The sequence below is a fragment of the Zosterops lateralis genome (assembly GCF_965231275.1).
Source record: "Zosterops lateralis genome assembly, chromosome: 1".
Classification (NCBI taxonomy): Eukaryota; Metazoa; Chordata; class Aves; order Passeriformes; family Zosteropidae; genus Zosterops; species Zosterops lateralis.
This window is the reverse complement of record NC_139762.1, coordinates 71,632,339-71,653,177: the sequence shown is the minus strand read 5'-3', so window position 1 is coordinate 71,653,177 and position 20,839 is coordinate 71,632,339. Positions and strand designations below refer to the sequence as shown.

The 20,839-nt window shown below is 38.2% G+C and overlaps 1 protein-coding gene across 5 annotated transcripts in view; it reads left to right on the top strand.

The window, feature by feature from the left end:
* LOC310908507 (cadherin-6) overlaps window positions 1–20,839 on the top strand; it is a 103,615-nt gene that overhangs the window by 54,145 nt on the left and 28,631 nt on the right. For all 5 annotated transcript variants that reach the window (XM_083859612.1, XM_083859614.1, XM_083859611.1 and 2 more), the window contains exon 2: window positions 4,129–4,484. In XM_083859612.1, coding sequence (XP_083715738.1) covers window positions 4,257–4,484 — 228 coding nt within the window. In that variant the 5' untranslated portion in view covers window positions 4,129–4,256. The remainder of the gene's footprint in view (window positions 1–4,128; window positions 4,485–20,839) is intronic.

Genomic DNA, 20,839 nt, shown 5'->3' with positions numbered 1-20,839 from the left:
TGAGCAGGAGCAGGGGTGGAAACTCTTTGGGGCCCCTCATGTCAGGAATCTGTACCTGATGCCTGTCACTGTGCCAGAAAGGCATCTCCAGGGCAGGGCTCCCTGATTTATAGGAGTAACTCAAATGGATGCATTTTCTTTTTGATTTATAGTTGAAATACTTGGATATTGCTCTGGAAGGATGTAAATTTGCACTGAGTTCTCACATTAAGACATTACATTAATGAGGTATTGGAGAGGGTGTATAGAAAGGCTGACTATGACTATTATCACCTGGGGGAAATAATTTTGAAATTGATATTTATAGTGATTAAGCAATTGTCTGAGGTTTAAACCTTTCAAAGAGTCATGAACATAAACTTCAGATCTGCAACTTGTCACACTGAAGAAAGTTCTGTGGCTGCAAGTGACATTGGTTTTATCTTAATAATGGCCATAGCTAAAGTTAAACTGGGAATTTTTTTAAGCTTGGATGTGCACATTCCTTCTTTTCTCGTAAAAGCCCAGATTTGCTATATATTTGAGCTGGCAGAGCTCAGCCAGTTGTCTGAGGCTGTTGTACACTAAAATTGTTTTTCACTCTTGACAGTTGATTACACAGCAAGTTCCCCAGCCATCTGACCAGCTGATGGTTAAGAGAAATGCCATCTTTAAAGTGCCTCTTTTTACCTGTCTTAGTGCACTGTGAAGAAAACAAATTTTAGCCCCCATCTCTGGGTCTCATCAGTTATATTTGCACATCTACACTTAAAAAAAATAAAATCTCCCTGGTGGATAACTTGTTTTCAAAACAAAGAGAGATTGCACAAGAAAAACTATTCCATTCTAGAGACTTCTCTGGAGCACCAGACACAGGGACTGGAGCACAAAACAGCATTTAAGAGCCACAAGAGCTCACTCCACTAAAGGCTCAGCTCAGAGTGTAGTGCTCTGTCCTCTTTATTCACTCTACTGAATTTACCACTATGACCCATCAAAGAGTAATCAGCATCGATAGGGCAGAGACACCCTGGATCCAGTAGGTACTTACCCCAGTTTCACACTTAAGCCAGGGTCTGCAAAAGTGTGTCTCCTCTCTTGCCACTCACAGGGAAGCTGCTGGGGCTAAGCTGCTCTGCTGCATCATGAAGGCTATGCAGTCAAGAAGGCCATTACGGGATCATGCCCTTATTTCAGCATTTTGGACACATCTCTGCGGGGAAGAGTAAAAGGCTGCATTTCACAGCTATGATATCATTCTTGTAAGCTATAATTCAGCATGAGGCACTATAAAACCTTTCCCGTGACATCAGAGCTGTGAAATATAGCTGACTTCAAGTACAGAAAATTCCCCCACAGGAATAATTGTTTCCTGGCAATTGGTGTTTGAAGGACTGATCCTTTAAAAGGCTGGCACAAATCCCAACTAGGTAATGCTGCTCCAGGCAGCACTTCTCAGGAAATGTTATGTGCAGGAGCAGAGGTATGGAGCCCCACCACAGGATCTGGCCATGGAGGTGAGCACTAGAGGAGCCTGTCAGGTGATGAGCTTCACTCCCTTATGCCTCAAAAAATCCATGCAGACCTCACTAATAGCAAAACAGTAGGTTTGCTCATGTGCTGCACTCCCTACCTCAGACCCTGCCTCCCCAGAAAGGGAAGACACATGTGCACAGCCAGAACCACTGTCTAATCCATCTTTCCACATCTGCCCTCCAAACACAGATCATCCTGATGACATGTCCATCCTGATACTTGGCAGCTCGCCAGGTCTGTCCCTGCTTGGGGCAGCACTTAATTCACCTGGGCAGGTCCCAACCACCCCCGCCCCCGCAAAGCAACCTGGCAAGAAAATAGAAGTCAAAAATGTTGTGTGAGACACAATTTCTTCTTCCATATCACATGAAGGAAGATGTCCACTTGAATACAGTCTAATGAGAGCCAGGATAATAATCAATGTTGGCAGATGGTACAGAAGGAGGAGAAAAGAGACTATAGACGTGGAGAGGGTTAAAGCCACCTCAGCTCTCACTATCCTGGTGCCTGAATCTGCCGGATCTGCTGCCTGTGTCCTGCTCTAGCAACCTGCACACTAGTTTGCCACTGCTCCATCAGTTGCACTGAAAGCAATTGTTGAACACATTGTAAAGCTTAGTCATGCCAGCTTTTCCTGTTCCTCCTCGGGGAAGGTCTTGTGAATGCAGCTCTGTTCTTGCTCTTCTCTCTGTGTGTATGGTTACATGTAAGTGTGAATACACCCAGGGGTCTGTGTCTCTCTCACAAGCTCTCAAAGATGTCTGTGGACAGAGCTCCCATGACCCACAGGACAGAGTTGTCTTTCCCTGACTAACAAGAAAGCCAGCTACAACCCTACCCTCTTCTTCAGAAGAAAATACACTGTGCCAGAATTATATGTTCTATTTACATTCTTCCTCTTAATGCTAAAAATCTTACTCCTTTCACGTACTCCTATTTTACCTTTTGAAACACTAAAATAATATTGTTTGAACAGTCCTGTTCCATTACCTACTATTCATATAAGAGCTAAGTGGTATTTCTTTATAGAAAATTATTTACTAACAGGAACTCTAAGAGACTTGAGGTTATTTCATAGAATTTATTACCAAGAGCAACGACAGCCAGAAGAGTAGCTATCCTGAGGCATTGCAGGTACTGTAACTCCTTTAGCATAGCTCAAAGGCTAAATTCTGTCTAATGTACATCGTTAAATAGACAGACACATATTACAGGAGAAAAAATGGTCTTTGAAGGCCAAATATGATCCAAGGATGATATCCAAAGGATACAATAGGATCCTTTGAGGTAGATTATGAGCCAAGTAGTGTTTCATGAAATGCAATGAAACAAACAAAAATTTTCTCTTCAATTTCATATAATCAGATTGTCATTCCACAGTCATTATTTACAAATACTGAGAGATGCTGTATTGAATTTTGAGCTGATTCAGAATGATTTATTGGGTTTTGATCAGAATACTGAAAAAAAAAAAAAACCAAACTTTTTTCAAAGAGCATCAGTGAGGAAGCAAATGAAAATTAATCAAATTATCCTTCTCTGAGGTTATAGATCTGTTTGAATTAAAAATTTCATTAAGTGTTTACAACAAAAATATATGTTGTGGAATGTTTCTGTCAACTAATTTTGATTTCTTCACATTATAAAATGTTCCAAAACTTTTCATTAGGCCTTTTGTATGATCAATTACCTGAGACACATAGTATATTTTCTTCCTTTTGAATAGAAGCTTTCAGCTTTTTTAGAAACAGAAGAGCTGTCCACAGTACTCTAGGTACTGTATCTGTGGCTTTTTGCATGTTGAAAATTATGCAGTATTAAGAGATAGAGATAATTTTCATAGTTATTTTGTAGTTGCACCAATATTTACTATTAATAATAGTAGGAAGCAGTAGCTAGTAAAAACCCACAGGTAGCAATGAACTAGCTGAGGTTTGTTTTCTATTTTTACAAGTTATTAGTGAAAGCATTTACTTAAATAAGTAAGTATTTAAAGATTCAAAACTCTGGCAGTAGATAATGAGAAAAGCAAAGTGTCCATTTCCTTTGCAATAACAAGCAGGTCTATTATGTGTGAGGTATTGACAAATACACACATTTATTTCACTAACCTGTTAAACTGGGCCTTTCTAAATGGAGCCAAGGCAAAACTCCTTAAATGTGAGGGAAAAGTCCTGGGGTTAAGTCCAGTCTCTTCAGTCCATGAGTATAGCAACAGAATACCTCCTGGGAAGACGGTGTGCAGTTTTGCTAGCACTTCTTTAATGTAATATGGTAGCCTCATCAAGATCCCCAATCAGAAAATAATCAGCTACATCCCAAAGTCCAGGCAGTAAAAAGAGAAATATCTGGCCTGCCTTTATCAATGAAGGGAAGCAAATGGGGTTAAAGGGGACCCACACAAACCCTAAAGCCAAACATCATGACTCCTTCCCTAAATTTGATATAGTTTCACTCAGATCATTTGAAGGACCATTTGCAACATTTTGAATCAGAAACAGCCCGGGTTTTCAACAATCATTATTGCTCGTTTTCTTTGTGGGCTTACTTGCTGCAGTGATGACAGCTAAGTACCTTTGGAAATGCTAAAAAAGTTGTTATTTTTCTTTTCAGAGATCCTTTGAGACTGCAAAGACTATTTAAAGAAGGAAGACGGCATGAGACTGGATTTAGTGCAGTAAAGTAGGTTAATTTGAGGACAAGACAAAAAATCATTATTTAGGCCTTGTTGTGTTGCCGTGATGAGAACTTACCATTGCTTCTGGCTGCTGTTTTGGGCTGGTCAGCCCCACCAAAGTTTCTCAACTCCATTATCCGAAAGGACTAGTGGCTTTCCAGAAAAAGAAAAGGTTTTGGTGCTGTCTGGAAACAGCAGGCAAGACCTCCATCGTTCCAAAAGGAGCTGGATGTGGAATCAGTTCTTTTTATTGGAGGAATACACAGGAACTGACTACCAATATGTTGGCAAGGTAAGTTTCTTCCATATGCATCTATGTTTTGATTTTAGAAGTACTAGAAAGCCAGCAGTAGCAAGTAGGGAAGAACAGTGTCTGCTACAACTTCTAGTTTGTGTTCCCTGTGTGCTTACCTTCTGCTGAGGAGTGATTCAGTGGAAGAGTTAGTGTGCTTCAGCTTCAGATTGTAACCAACAAGTCTTCATTTAACCAGGAAGTCCCATGGCAAATCACTGGCAATTCTATTAAAGATTTTGCATTTTATTTTGTGTCTGAAAATAATGCAGTTTAATTATAGGCCAGAGTTTTAGCTTTAAACTGGGATATGTGTTTTCCCTCATGTTCATTAATTTTGCTACAGTTAAGCTATATAAACCAGGAGAGGTTTAGATATAAGCTAGGATTCACAGTACCTACATTTTTGGTGAGGATTCTCTCTGCCTAGCAAGAGGTAATTGTTTCCCTTTTTACTACCCACTGCACACAACAATGCTGCAGCCATTTTCTGATGAGGTTTCGTGGTGTCACTGAGGACTGTGTGACATGACCTTCACACCACCAGCCATGCTGCTCCAAAGCATGGTGAAGCACACTGTGCATGTATACTAAGAAGCAAGAGGCAGCTGTAAATTTCTAATCTCAAAGCATTCTGTCAGTTGGGAAAAGGTCAAAAAAAATTTAAAAAGAAGAGTCACAGCTTAGCTCTGAGAATGTCCGCCTCCCTGAGCAGCAGACCCCCATGTAAGTCACAAAATTGATGTGAAGTGTAGAGTTAATGCACCTGTGTTAAGACCTTAAAGAGAGTCTATACTGCCCAAGGTACTACAGTTTATAGGAATGTCTTGCAGAATGCAGAAATTGTGCTGCAGATGATGACATTCAAAGCAGAAACAATACAGCTTGGTTTTCCAAACTAAAATGGGCTTGTATCTGATCTAGTTTGATCTCTCAAGCCTCTTAGCAAAAGCTGCGGATCACAGTAGTTTGACATTTTATCTCCCTCTGCAAGCTTCTGAGCATTCCCATGAGAGATGGTGGCTGCTTTTCTTGCCTGCCAGTCAGCTGTCAGTCAAAGTTGGATGCGACACTCCTTTCCTGCTAAATGGCTGCAAGGCATGATTCAAATGAAGAGCTACTCAGCTGGTGTAATACTCACAGAACTCCAGCCAGGATAATCAGCATTCATGAAAGGTACTATAGAGCCCAATCTACAGGAAAAGGCCAAAGGCAGAGAGTCCTCAGAGAGGAGAAGTAGAGAAGGAAGATAAGTGGGTGAGAAAAGATACCAAAACAGAGGAGAGTAAGAGGAAAGAACTAGAAAGACAGAGATGGAAGGAATGGAAGCTTTACAAAGAGGAATCAAGATGGAAAGGAGGGGGAAATGACAGTAAATGGGGGTAGAGAATATGAGTTGGGAGAAAGTTTACCTAAAGAGAGCAAAACCAAAAAGAGAAGATGAGACAGTGAAAGAAAAGAAATGACAGGTATGAAACACAGAGACAAGTATGAAAAAAAGGCAGCAAACTGAAAAAGTCCTCCACACACTCTCCTGTTTCATAGTCTGCTGAGGGTGGTCAGGACAATGGGGATCTTTTTGTTCAAAGACAAAGCATATGATCCTGAGATGATCCTACAGTCTCTCATTGTCACTGTGAATTTTGACACTAATAGAGTACAAGCTATTGACTTCAGAGAGACTGATGGGGAAGTGAATATTCCTGCAGGATAAGTTTGCTGAGAGACAGTTAGGAAAAAGTCTAGTTGGACCAGAAAACCAAGACAATTTCAACAGGAGTCAGAGAGAGAAAAAAATAGTATGTTATTTTAAAAAGTTTTTCTTCCACCTATTTGTACTTTATTACACTTTCTGTTGTAAAGCATAGAAACCACACATAATGTATAAATGTCATTGATTTTGTGTTCCTAAGCCATTCACAAGTGGCCTTTCACACATCTTTCAAATGCCAGAACTGCTCACACTCTTTTAACTGAACAATTAGCCAAGAGGCATACAAGAGCAGCCTTTTATTATTAAATTTGAGGATTGGTGTGAGGGGAAATGATAGAAACATCTAAATGTCTCCAAACTGAGGTAACTAGGCAATTTATCTGAGCAATTAAACTTGATTGATGTGGGCAAATGAGGATTATGAACATTTTTATAAAGCTTTTTCTTTTTTTTCTTTTTTTTTTTTTTCTCAAAAGACTAAATGTTAACCTTAAATATGGACTCAAAAGTGGTAGGAATATAAAGAAGAAATGTGAACAGCAAAATCTTTTAAAACAATAGCAATATATAAATATAAAAGGGAATTGTGCTTATGCCTTACTGTATAAACAGGCAGACATGAAGTTTCTGGGGTTTTTGTGTTTAGTGGTTAAAGCTGGTGGGCATTAACATCATAACCATAAAAAGAAAAGATTCTATATAAGCTACAAAAAAAAAATCCTTTACTCATGTTAGTTTCGCTTTTACCTCTTCATTTTTTTTAACATCTGTTTAATCCAAACAGCTACATCAAAATTTGAGATGTAAGAAGTCTGTTGTGAAAGATTCTAAAAAACAACATTATTTGTATGAGCTGCCCAAATTACAGTTGTAAAATCCTGTAACTGTTTAAACTACAAAAAACACATTTGCATCATGGTAGTTTTAGAGAGTAGGAAAAGAACAGTGAAAGGGGATGAATTCAGGTTTGGGATAATAGAAGAGAAAGGTTGTCTCTGAAGACAGAGCTCAAGGCAGTACTGAAGACAATGCTGAGCCGCAGATCAGAGCACTCTTGTTGTCTATACCCTGTATACTCTTTATTCATTGAACCCAGAGCTTTCCATCATTTAGGAGTTAATTGTCCAAGCACATATGAAACCTTTTTCTTTGGTTGCTGTGGGTACTGTTAGCCATTAAAAAGTGTTCCCCTGTTTTATATTCCATACACTTCATTGTCAGCCTGAACATGCAGCTGTAGCTCACTGGACAAGGATATGCAGCTGCCAAGAAGACACTTGCAGTGTTATAAATGCAAGTTGATGTTTGCTGTGGCGCTGACACCAGATCGATGGCTTTATTACCCATCCTTGTATTCCTGAATTTCATTCCTGTATATTTGTGAAATAAAGCCTTTTTAAAAAGAGATGAAATTCACGCCTCCAGTCACTCTAGTCTCAGACCTAATAATAAGGAACTTGAAGAAAAGTTCTAGACTGGAATTATTCATTGCACTGCTGAATAACTTGTGAACTATAGCTATGCATTGAAGTGTGACTGATGGGCCCAGTGACATTTTAACCTGAAGATATCTTTTCTTCTGGTTCAGAAATTGCAGCTCTTGGCAGGGACTAAATCCAAAAATAAAATAGAAGAAGTACATGAGCATCAAAGTAGAGAAGTGTCTAGCACCACTACCTAGCCAAAATTTGCAACATCTGAGTTGAGTTTTAAAAGAGATCTGGTTGTACTGTGTGGCTGCTTAGTACAATTTGAAAGGGCTGAGATGAATTCAGCTTTAAATCACAGGTAAACAATGAAGTGGTAGTGCAACTGTATATAAAAATATACACTGTGTTTCCTAGAGATCTTATTGTATTCCAGGGGTAAAAACAACAACAACAACAACAAAAAAAACCATGCCCTGTTCCAAGATTATACTCACAGGTATAGTTACTATTTGTATTCACTTGACAGCTTTGACATGGGGGTCCCACTGGCTACATAAAATCCATGTACTGGCATCCATCACTGAGTTTAGAGCACAAGTCTAGAATCATTGTTACATAAAGGGATAGGATTCCACTTTCTTTAAGACTAAAGAAAGAGCTGAACAAGTTTTAGATCTTACTCATTAGCCCAGGAGCAGCTTCTGGCAGTCTTCAATGGAAAGGACCAGCTTGCTTTCCTGGTAACAACAGGCACAACTGTGGAATGGTTTTGTAACAATCTGTCTGGCTGGCACTAAAAGGAAACTTCCAGACATACTTTTCATTTTTGCTGTGTCTTATTGATGTTCATATAGTTCATGCAGTATGCTCGCCTGGAAGCTATCTGATGTTACTACCTGTACAACCCATCATAAACAATCAACCTCTGCTGACAACTCCATTTTTCAAGGAAGATAAAGTCAAACTCCTGCTGGTATGTGGCTTGGCAAAGCAAAAAGGATACTGTGTTACTCTAGGCAAACCCAGAATCTTTTTGTTTGGTGTTGAAAGAACCTCTTGGAGAGATTAATTCCCCTCTGTCAAGGAATGATTTAAGGTACTGTTGACCCTGCTTTTGAGGAGGGGATGAACTAAATTTTATCAGAGTATAGTTTCAGCAGTGTTTTTCTTTCTTTTGTCTGACTTTACTTCTGGCTACAGCTATTCTGAAGGCAAGCACAGCAGTGTATTTCAGCAGAAGCAAATGAAACAAAAGGCAGAATCTCTCCAAGCCATTGCAAATAGAGGGACCAAGCAACATACTGAGGCAAAATTATCTGGCTGTGAGCACACACAAGGGGCTATTCAAACAAAGAAAATTACTGTCATATAATACAGTCCATGCCTTTTCAGCATTTTAAGAAGTAATGGGTAACATTACTCCAATGGTTAAAGGGTATCATATCTTAATTGGATGGCATGATAACTAGCAAGAGAAATCTTTACTTTCTCAGATTTTAGTGCGCTAGTATTCTGTACTTACTAAGATTTTAATTCCCAAAAAAAGCAAGATGTGAAAACTCAAACTAAAATGACTCCCCTATCTGCACTTTTAACATCCTTTATGCACCTTTATTGGCAGATGCTTGCTTAGTATTTGTTTTCTTTGCCTTGTAACTTGCACTACAATGCATGCTTGCTGCCTTCAGTTTCCTGTTCCAAGCACTGTGACTATTAGTTATTTTTGCAATTCCTAAAGTTAAAAGTTACCCTTGAGAGAGTATCTCAAAGCAATTTTCCATTCATTTTTGATTATTAGAATAGCCTCTCTCAGGGTCTAGATTTTGCATTCTGCATCCAGAAGAACTGTAAGCATTAGGACCAACCTTTTGCATGTGACAAAACTGATGTACAGGTAGGTTAAGTGGCCTTCTGCACAGCTAAAAGTCACAGATTTCAAAACCGAGATTGGAAAACAAAAAAACCCCAGAATTCTTAGGCCCTTTCCCCCCCAATCCCTCCCTCCTCCCCTCCCACTCCAGTTTATATGATTAGGTCACCTGCCTCCCTCTTCAATAGGCCGAGTACTTGTCATTCTCTTAAAAAGTAGAACAAATGCTGTGGCGCACCTGCGCTTCCATTATTCCTCATCCATCAGTCATATTTTGTGTTCCACCACTTGACTTTCCCAAGTGCCCTTCATTTCTGTATTGAATTGCACACACATACACACACTTGTCTTGTATTCCTCTTTGAAAGATTTACTGGCACTGATAGAAGTTCTCTGTACTGTCAGTCCCTGCGGAATAGAGATAACTCTGTAATGAGGGACAGTTGGGAGGTTAGAGAGGCCCAGGATGACAATCTAGAAGCAGCTTGCAGGTTTTGAACCATCACACGGGGGCTAAGAAAGGAGATAATGAGCAACGGATGGGATGGGCAAGGATGTTATTCAGAAAATGAAAAGGCAGGAAATACAGCATGGTTAATGTTTATGATCATCGTAATTGTGAATCTACTTGGCATCATCCTTGTATCCAAATATATTACACAATATAAGAGTCTTACAACCATCTGTTTCAAACAAACCACATTTCCTACATTATGGCACATGATGGTACTTACAGTGTAACGATACAGAACCTCCTCCCCTTCTTTCCATTCCACCCACAGAAGCAAGCAATCCTGGGACCTTCAAGACAATATTTCTGTTAATTCTTATTTTTCATTTTTGTGTCCCAAACAAAACAATTTTGTTTTCCACATGCTAATTACCCATTCATACCAGTATTTATATTTTGGATCACATTTTTTCACAGATTATCCCCTTCTACTCTTGTTAGCTCTCTGCACATAGTCCTGAATTGTGTGTCCCTAGACTTCCAGCTATAGAAACACAGCTGAACATACTAATCTTTCTCTCTAGGGAGAGACTACATGTGAACTTCATGCTTGATTATGGATTATTTAGATCGCTGTTATTTGGAGCTGCAATTACTATTTTCTTATTTGTTTGTTTAGCACAGTAGCATTCTCATTATGAAGCTGCAACATCATGAATATAAATTCTGAAGGCTAGGGACAGCTAATAAAAAAAATCCCTCTTTCAGGCCTAAGACAACCATTTTTACTCCACCATTTGTTGTTTACAGTTGGCTTACCAAATATAGTAAACCATAAAGCTTAGAGAAATCTCTTTATTAAATTAAATATATTGTCTGTGCCTCCCTTTTCTTTTGCTGCCATTTCCCTCACTGGTGAACATCAGTTCACAGTGGGGCAGCAGCAGGTTGAGAGCTGAGGCCAGTCAGTGTAACATTTCAAAACACAAACTGAAAATGTGTTGTGATGTGAATGCCTACTGTTGATCCGTATGTGCTAATGCAGACTGTGGCTTGCTTTCACCATTAATAGGGTGAAAGAAGCCTCAGCATGCACTTGCAAGTACTTCAAGATGCAGTGAAGCTTGTAGTTGTCATGAAAGTCTGAGGTGGCAGATGAAGGAAAGGAAAGAATTACCCTCTGAAAGAAAAAGAGAAGGAAAAAAAAAATCAGTCCTTTCTCTCCTGTCTTCTAATTTCATTAAAAAAAAAAAAACAAACCCTCCCAAACAGAAAAACAAAGGTTGTAAAGAAAAAAAAATACTGAGTGAGCTGGGAGTTAAAAACTTGCATTAAAGGACAAGAGGGAAACATAAGCAAATGTTTATGTTACAGTTATAATTCCCAGTGTTTTCTTGACAGAGTTGTTTATTTTGAAGTTGAATCATTTGATGAAGACTGCAGTCCTTCTATCCCCAGCTTGCTTATGCCATGTGGTACAGGGCAGGGCTCCTGGAGAGCTCAGCTGAAATGGCCTCTCTTTATAGGAATGTTGTCCCTCTGGCATTATTTCATACTTTGTCTCTTTGTGAAACGTGAAGTGATGTTTCACATTAGATGTCTGCTGGAACAAAGAAGGTTTTAATGTGTTGAACAGGCTCACATAATGATCATTACCCATCTTTAGCATATTGGTCATCTCTGCCCATTCTATATCTTCATGTTGGAAGGCAACATCAAGTTCAGTCAAGTAATTTGTATAATTTTTGTGTCAAGCATCATGTTGTCATTAGTGAAAAGTCAGGTTCTCCTCAAAAGACAGAACCAAACAACATATGTGTACATTTGGCTCTTTGACATACTTCCTTGTATCTCATAGCCCTTGCAATCAAGATGATCGGAGCACTGGCAGAGGATTTAAAGGGCATGCAAACTGAGGTGTAAGAGCATTTATTCATAGTTCCTTTCCACTTAGAGTAGTTTTACACATTTCAGGTCAGTTGCTTAAAGCACAGTTAATGCTTACAATGGCTAAAATTACTCACAGAGTGGGAATAACATAACCCACGTCTTGGGAATAACTACCAAAGGTGTTGAAAGCAAAGAGTTAATGCCTTTGCAAGAAAACTCTTGCATGTATATTTGTGGTATTTGTAAACTCAGGTGAGCTTGACCCTCATGCAGGTATATACTGTCAGGATCTGCACCATTCACCTTATAAATATCTGTTATTTTACCTACAGAAATATTTTATGAACAATTTCTTTTAGAATTTTTAGACTGATAGTATCACAGCAATTATATGTGCTTCAGAGAGAATTCTTTCCTTTCATGAATACTAGATATTATATAATTAGGAGAGCATAGACACAAGTATTCTCACCAAAAGAATTCCAGGTTCTCCAGTCAAAATTAATATGCGATCCTAGACAGGCTATGCTGGATCTTGAACCTGAATTGATGTGACTTTCCCTATTTTCAGAATTTAAGTACCTTCCCCAAAGACTATGGCTTTTCAGACATTATAGAAAGAAACATTTCATCATTGTCACTGTCCTTAGATGCATCCATTTTTTATTTTTTTTTATGGAACTTAGTGTGTCCAATTTACTTAAAAGGCTCCTGATTTATTGGTTTTTGTCTGCTGTGGATAATGTTTCACTCTACCAGAATTTTCTGCCTGACTCAAGGCTCTTTGGGACCTGTGGGCAAAGTGCCGTTCCATATCCCTGAGCACTTCTCCTTTTTTCATGACGAATGGGTCCAGCATAACACACCCTCTGGTCAACTCATCAATCACCTAGGTGAAGAAGTTGTCTTAGGACATTCTGCAGAAACCTGGGTTGCTTGCACACAGACATATTGCCCTTCCAGCAAACATAAGAATGATTAAAGTCCCCCAAGAGTACTATGACCTGCAATCACAGGGTTTCCTCCATCTGTCTAAAGAAGGCTGCATCTGCTTCATCTCCTTGAGCAGGCAGTCTGTGGCAGATACCTAATGTGATGTCTTGTGTTGGCTTGTCCTCTTATCCTCAGGATCTCAACTGATTTGTCACCTGTTCCAAAGCAAAGCTCCAGCTACATGTGCTGATTATTTGGTAATCCACCTCCTTGCCTTTGTGACCTGGCCCCTGTAAGGATCCACATTCTGCTACAGCATTCAGGTCATGTGAGCTGTTCCTTCACAGCCTCACTAATGGTGCTTTGAGGAATACTTATTTGAAAGAAAAGTCTACTCAATGGCAGACTTGCCTAACATTTCCCATAAACATTTTTCTGGTTGAGGAGTCTTCCTCAAAAAGATCCTATTGAGAGATAAATGTGTGACCCTTTATATTGTATCTACTGTCTCACAAACCCTTGATTATCTGGTTATATAACACAAACTTCTGTTTAGAAACAAAGTTGGAGAACATGATAGAATGGTAATATTTCTTCTTTTCCCAGCTTCTGACCAATAGAACTAAATTATAGGGGCATGAAAACAGATTAAAGACTCAATTAAACTTGTGGATATGAATTAGTATCCTTTTTGTTAAGTCGTCATTTAAATCTGAACGTGGGTTCTCATTTGTTTTAGCGTTTGTCTGTATCCTCCCTGCTCCATCCCCCTTCTTCCTCCCTGACACACACACTTTTATACAGCATCTAAAATTCATACACACATTTCAGGGTTTGATTGTCAGCATCAAGCACTCAGAATATCAAAGGGTCACCTTAGTCAGTAAGCAAAGGATGAGCATTTGCTTTCAAGCGCATCCATCAGGGACTAGTCAGAAGCTGTTACTTGCTGAAGAAGCCTGATGTTTTATTCAACTATATCCCAGTAAAAACATTTCTGGATATTAGGCCAAGGTATTTGGTTTGTTTTGGTTTTTTGGGTTTTTTTTTTCCTTTTGTTTTGTTTTGCTGCTCATCTTTCAGGCAGATTCTCCCCTACCCCCACAGGAGAGTAGAGGTTTTCACAGAATTAGAAATGGGTGTGCTCCTATACCTCAATTAAGGTGCTGTATTTGCTTACAATTTAATTATGAAGCATTTTTGAAAGTTCAGACTCCAAAGAAAATATTTTGTCAGTGATTAAACAGATAATTCTGACCACTGATAAAGAGTAATCAACTGTCTCTGGGTAAATTCTCAGAGAAATCAAAGATAAATAAAGCTGGACGTATGATATAGACCTATTTTACTAAATATACACATCACATAATTTAAAGACTAAGGCGCATATACTGAAATTATTATGAAAGTGCATGTTTGCTTAATGTACTCTTTAAAAAAAAATAAAATTTCTCCTAATCTCAAGAGGATGCCTGCTGTAGTCTTCCACTTTATGAATTCCCTTTTCTAAGTGACTAATGCAGTAAGGACAGAAGTCCCATTATAATCAGTGGAAGGATATCAGGATACTGGAATTCATTTCCTCTGACTTGGAAAAAAACCGTAAAGAAAGTTAGTGCTCTTGAATTGTAGGCACAGTTCTAATTGAAAAATGGGGCTTAAGCATGCATCCCTTTATGAACTCATTGTGTTCCCACTGAATGTCATTACAAGCCAGGCGCTTAATTTTCTTTAACCTCTCATACGAAAACACATATATTCCTTTCAAGGAATTTTTAAGATACTCAAAATGCTACTTCGGATAATACTTCGGGTGGTAGTACCTCAGAATGCAGAAATCCCCTTACCTACCCATCCAGACTTTTGGTGACAATAACCTTCAGCTGGGGGATAATAACAAAAACCTGAGAACAAATAGATTTTCTGCCATTGCAGCTGCATTAAGGAAAGGCCATCCATCCCACCCTGTAAATACAGCAAGCTGTGGCAAAGCCACAGTCTTGCTATTCTTGATTCCTGTTAAATGGTACTCAGTCTTTCCATAAACACAGAACAAATTATACCCAAGATTCTCAAATCATGTTATAATCATTACATACAGAACTGGGCATTGTTAACATTTTACTGGAGAGAGAATGTAGACCCATCAAACAGTTATCTGTCTAAGATCAGACAGGAAGAGTGTGACAAAGGCCATATTAAAACTTGACAGTGTTTTTGCAGCTACAAGCCTGTCTTTCCCTTACATATCTTGTGGTTTTGTCAAAGAGATACTCTTAAAGGTGCTTCACTCCTTGTTTGTATTTTTTTTGTATACCAAGAAAATCGTCAGTGATGACTCAAACTAAGTTTCCCATTTAGTCTTTAAGACTCAACACTTGAAGCCAATGACTGACTGTCCAGTTAATGTGGTAGATTTGCAGTGCTAGCAGAGTCTGTCTCTTAAAATGACTAATACAGCTCTTTCAAGAATTCAGAGGCTTGAATTTTCATTCCTGATCACTGAATTGTATACACTAGATAAAATCTTCTTAAAATCTTTTCTAATATTTTTCTCAGCTGTTAAAGACAGTTTTCCTAGTACCTGAGCTAGGTTGTGAGAAGTTTGGAGTTGGCTAAGCCATTTATACTTTTTAGTAAGTTAATGCCAATATCTCAACGAAAGCAAATCCTTGTGTCTACCAGGTCCTTAGAATTCTTGCTTAAATAGAATTATGTTTAAATAGGTGGACCAAAAGCATAAAACAGGGATTTTAAACTACCTTGGCTTTTCTTGAGAGAAGAAGAAGATCTTCATGCTTTTGTGAGGGTAATTGCAGAAGTCTGTATGATGCTCTATTGTTACCATCACTGCTGTTTAGCTGAAGAGAGCTCTTTGATCTTTCAAAGGCATAATGAAACCTAACTGCTCTAAGTAAAACTAGGAAAATTCAGTATATAACCATGGATTCTTTTTTTTTTTTTTTTTAAGTAAGAGGTCAGTTATTACTCAGACTCAGAATTGTTTTGAGTTCCTTAGATCTGAAAGGAAGACTGCTTCTTTCTAGTGTTATAAAGCAGTTCAAAGAAAAGCAAGAAGTTTGATAAAAGGACCTGAAACTCAAGAGCCCCTATGTATAGAGATCAGACTTGACACCATGGTCTCTTGTTCCTTACAAATTAAAGACCTATTTGTCTTTGTAAGGGCAAACTTTGCAAATTCCTGCTATAATTTGGCTTAGAGATAATAGGAAGAGGAACAAATAAAGTGCATTACCACAGATGTGCTAAGGAGCACTCAGCTCAAGAGAACACAGAGATCCCTTTACCTAGTTTGCAGCTTTTCCAGATATTCATTAAGATCTGATCATCAGTTGCCCCTAGAGAGAAGGGCCGTCAGAATAAGTTTGGTGTTTGGTGTACTGCAGCACAGGAGAAAAGCTCTTGTGCCACTGCCCCTGTTTAATCACAAGGAGCAGAAGCAGCTGGGGAACCCAAGAGGGAGAAGACTTGAGAGGTCCCAGGCAATGTTGAAAGGATTGACATATTCCAGTTGAATTTTGCAAAGCTGATTAGCTCTGGCTGCATGTTTGCACTTCAGGATAGAAAACCCATTTGTGATTTTGAAGGGTGTGTAATAAAAGTGTGAGTCACCAGAGTATGGGTATTTATTCTTAGCTCCATACATTTAAAACAGAACAACAGATTCCCAACTACACTTTGGCTGATATTCCTTAGACCAAGGATCTCAACATCAGCCAAATTGTAGTCTCTGTGCCATGTGGCCTCCCATATGGCCTTCACAGAAAGAGACTTTCCAGTCTGCCTGGACCTTCCAGCCTGCCTGAAGGGTGTGAGCCTGAGGTTCCAAAGTGAGAGAACGTGTTACATCTTGTCTCTGATCTAATGACAAATTCTTATTTCATTGCCCTTTATATTTCTTATTCATTTTTTTCACTCCAGCACCCTCTATTCTTATTATGGTGACTTTTCTGTGTCTTATTTGTTTTGAACTCAGATGCCACCATCTTTTATACTCCTTTTGCCTTTTGAGTACCTGGTTGCTTCTTGAATCTTGAAATACACTTAGTGCTTTTTGATCTGTTCATTTTCTGAATTTGTTCATCTCTATAAAACTGGTTTTAGCCTCTTCTGGTGTCATTCATTTACAGGGAACACATTGTCACTGCTACTTTTGCGAATGAATGAGAAAGTTCACTGACATTTCGATACTCTCAAGAAAGAGAAAGACATCATCACAGTGATATTTTTTTTCAAATTCTCCTGCAATTCTTAATATCAGGACAGTATGTTTTGCAGTTGATTGTGCTGTTTCTGAATGCTTATAGTTTTTTCCTCTATTTCCAGTGGGCGCAATTTTAGCTTTTTTGCTGTTGTTCTTGAATCTCATGGCTGCTTTCTGTTTTGTTTTCTTTTAAAAAGCCAGTACTTAGGTTAAAGGTTATCGCTGGAGAATTTTTTTGGTTTACCCTTTGCATGTTATGCACTGAGGTGGTTATCTTAATAAAGCATTTGTTTTAAATTTAATAGTTCAAATATTGAATTCTCATATCCTTTACCATTTTTTTCTTATTATTAGTTCAATATTTACTGAGATTTTCTGTTTATCTGCCTGTTTGAATGCAACCAGGGTTGATACACTTTTTGTAAACAAGGTATCTTGCATATATTTTCTTTCTATGAAAATGCAAGCTGCTATGGATTCCGCAGCTGAATGAGCCAGGTTTTGAGGTATTCTTGAGTGTGCCATACTAAATCTTATGGATAAAAACGTAAGCACAATCAAATAGACATTGTATATTTTTCAATAACTTCAAAGAAGCCAACACTCTAAAATGCAGAAACTACCTATAACCTCAGTAATTCTTCAGTGTTTTATTTCATTAATTTTTATAGATTTAATGTTTTCAATCAGGATTTGGACTTCTCGATGATCTTGATAAACCCCTTCCAACTCAACATATTCAGTGACTCTATGATTTTTTATTTCAGTCTTACCCTTTATTATGACAATATACTAGAGTAGAGAAAGAGAGTTATTGAAAATGGAAGGAATAGAAATAGGGAAAAATGCAACGTTTATGAAATACAAGTTATTAATAAAAAATTATAATAGATAATGCATGGTCATAAAATGGAAGAGGAAGGAACAGAAGAAGGAAAAGAAAACGGAATGCTTTTGTCTGGAAGAACTAGTTTGATATAGCAATGAAAATAGCAAATTTTTGTACTCATTTCTAACGCAAATAGAAAAATTGCTGTTCTGAGATCTATGTCCGTTTGTATAGAAGAAAGGCCAATTGAAATGCAGCAATTACAGAAAACAGCTACAAGCATCAGCCCTTCATATCTGGCCTTTTCTTCACTGGCTCTTTTTGGAATCCACTTGACTTGAAAACAAGATACTGAGGTTGTAAACAGGTTTTCAGCTGAGTACTCGAAGTGCCTATTTTGCAAGCAAATGCTGTATATAGGCTGGGAGTCTAACCAAAAAAAAAAAAAAAAAAAAAAAACCCAAAACCAAAACGTAAACAAAAGAGCATATGGAATTATTATCTGTAAATGCAAGGTGGGGAAGAATGTATGTATGTGGGAGGAGGCTCTTAAAAACAGAAACATAATGCTGGCACAAGAACAGCACATCTAGTTTGTGAAATCAGACCTTATCTACTCTCCAGAACAACTTTTTCTTCAAAGAGGAACTTTGAACCCATTGCAGCTTTTTCTTTCCTAGGTGCAATGAGAGCCAAGCAAGATAAAACTATATTAATAAATTCAAACCCTCAGGAATCAGTCACAGAACCATATTCAGGTTTATTGTACTAACTATGGTATAGAAACTTTACTTACCATACTAAACCAATCACTACAGTTAAACAATTCAGTTACTCCATAAACTGTGACATCTGTAAGGGCAAGAAAATGATGAAAAATGAAGACTGCTGATGGCTTGGGACAGCAGGTATTAGGTTAGTGAGGAGATACACAAGACAGTGGATTTACTTTAAGTACCTACAGTAGCAGTTTAAACACAGCCCCTGTGTGAAACCAGTACTCCTAACATCAGGCATCATGGTGCTGTGATCTGCTAGCACAGGGTCTGTTTGCCTTTCTTATAATCTTGTAATTTTTTTTTTTTTTGTTTGTTTGTTTTATTTTCTTTGAAAATGGCAGTGTTGGAATCTTGCTTCAAAGTTTGTCTCTTGATTTTTGAGGCTATAGAGTATAAATCTTATTATAATCTTCAAATTGTTTAATTTAAGAACGGAAAGGAATCTTCTCTTCTAGTTTCTGTAAGCACTAAGAAGATTGGGAATCACTGTAGAATCTTTCTCCCATTGTCTTCAAAAATATTTTTAAGTAAATAGCCATCTAATCATCAGGTTCAGCAGCCTGATGAGCAGTCTAGACTAGCAGTCTAGTCTATCTCTGCCCATTGGCCTCGTCCAAATAGCTCTATAGTCCATTAACTTATTTGAGTTTAATTTTAGAGAGGAATAAAGGTGTCAAAATCATTAATCTCATGTACAGTCTGAAGAACAGTAGCTACATCAGGCAAATAAACCTACTTTTTGCCTTGACTGACTGGTCAGATGGGTGTTCCATAGATACATGTATAAACCAGCAACAACTGTGGCCCATGGTGGTTCTTCTTCAGGAAGCATGTAAGGAACATGAGAAGTGGCACCATTTTGCAGTGTCTAGAGGATTTAAGGACAAGGATTTATGAGCAGGAAGTATCCAGCACCATGCAGTGCGGTGAGCGATACGAGAGAGACAGAAGGCTTTGGCTTAGGGCTGAGTTAGATGGGTTATGTGGTGTATGGAAGGATTCAGAGCTTAGCATGCTTGAGACCAAAAGAACGTGGCACACCCATCCATAGGAAATCTGGCATTTCTGGAGATGCTGGATCTCTTTGTGGGCATTCTGGAATATCTTCTGGAAGAAAGGATGTTTTATGTCTTGAAATAAATTATTTGTGTAGGTGTTTGCCCTGATGATACGTGATATATTTTGTGCCCTGATGATACGTGATATATATGGAGGTATATGAAACCCAGATTTTTTGGGGTTATTTTTTGTGCATTAGAAAGAAGCGTGTACTTAAACTTCACCAAAATACACATAAATACTTATTTCCTAATGTGCAAATACAGTGACATTTTCCTTTTGACAGAGAGTCACCAAATAGAGTGAAAAGTTTGGTGCTGATTATTTGATGATACTAAAGGACTTGGGTATCATAGTAATTGAGGGGTTTTGTTGATGCTATAGGGGTAAAGAGCACCAGGGAGCCAAGGAAGAGTTCAAGGTTGTTATTGCTTTTACTATTACAGTATTAGCAGTCTCTTTTTGTATGCTTTGTTTTTTCTAAATGCTTTAGTATTGCACTGTGTAACCTCAAGCAATACACGTGGTTGTATTTGTTCATTAATAGACAGTATTTTGGTGTTTGGATGTAGTAAATTTGGAGCAAAATCACGTGCTATGAATATTCTCAGGAGTAAAACCATGATTCTCTTTGTTAGTTAGCTTGCTTTCTATTTTAATAGTTGATCTCTATTTCATTAATGTGTTAGGAGACAAAAATGGGACCACACCAACCCCAGAATATCTAGTCACTCTTTAAAACGCAAACAAGTAATAAGACATAACAGGCGGGTTATTTGTGCATAATTGTAGGTTGATGGTTCAGTGTGTACATCTCAAGGTCAATTGACTTTGATCTTTGCAGAGATTCAGTAACTGCTCTGAAATTCAGTGACAAGCGTGTAATATTCACCAAAGGGAAAGGAACTTGGTCTGTAGAGTGAATAGAAAACCATTTTACCAACTGAATTGCCAGGTATCGTAACCAGCAATATGACATTAGTGGGAGCTAAACTGCAATTTACAGCTGTCTTTCATAACCTAAAGCCACTTCATAAATGAGATTAACTATGCTGTTTAAATCAGTGTTACAGAATGAGGTAGAGGAGGGGTGTTATTTAACTCTGGAGAATAGTCACGGCCTGCAATTTCAATTTTTTGGAATTTAATTACCACAGCTGTAAAACTACATTTTC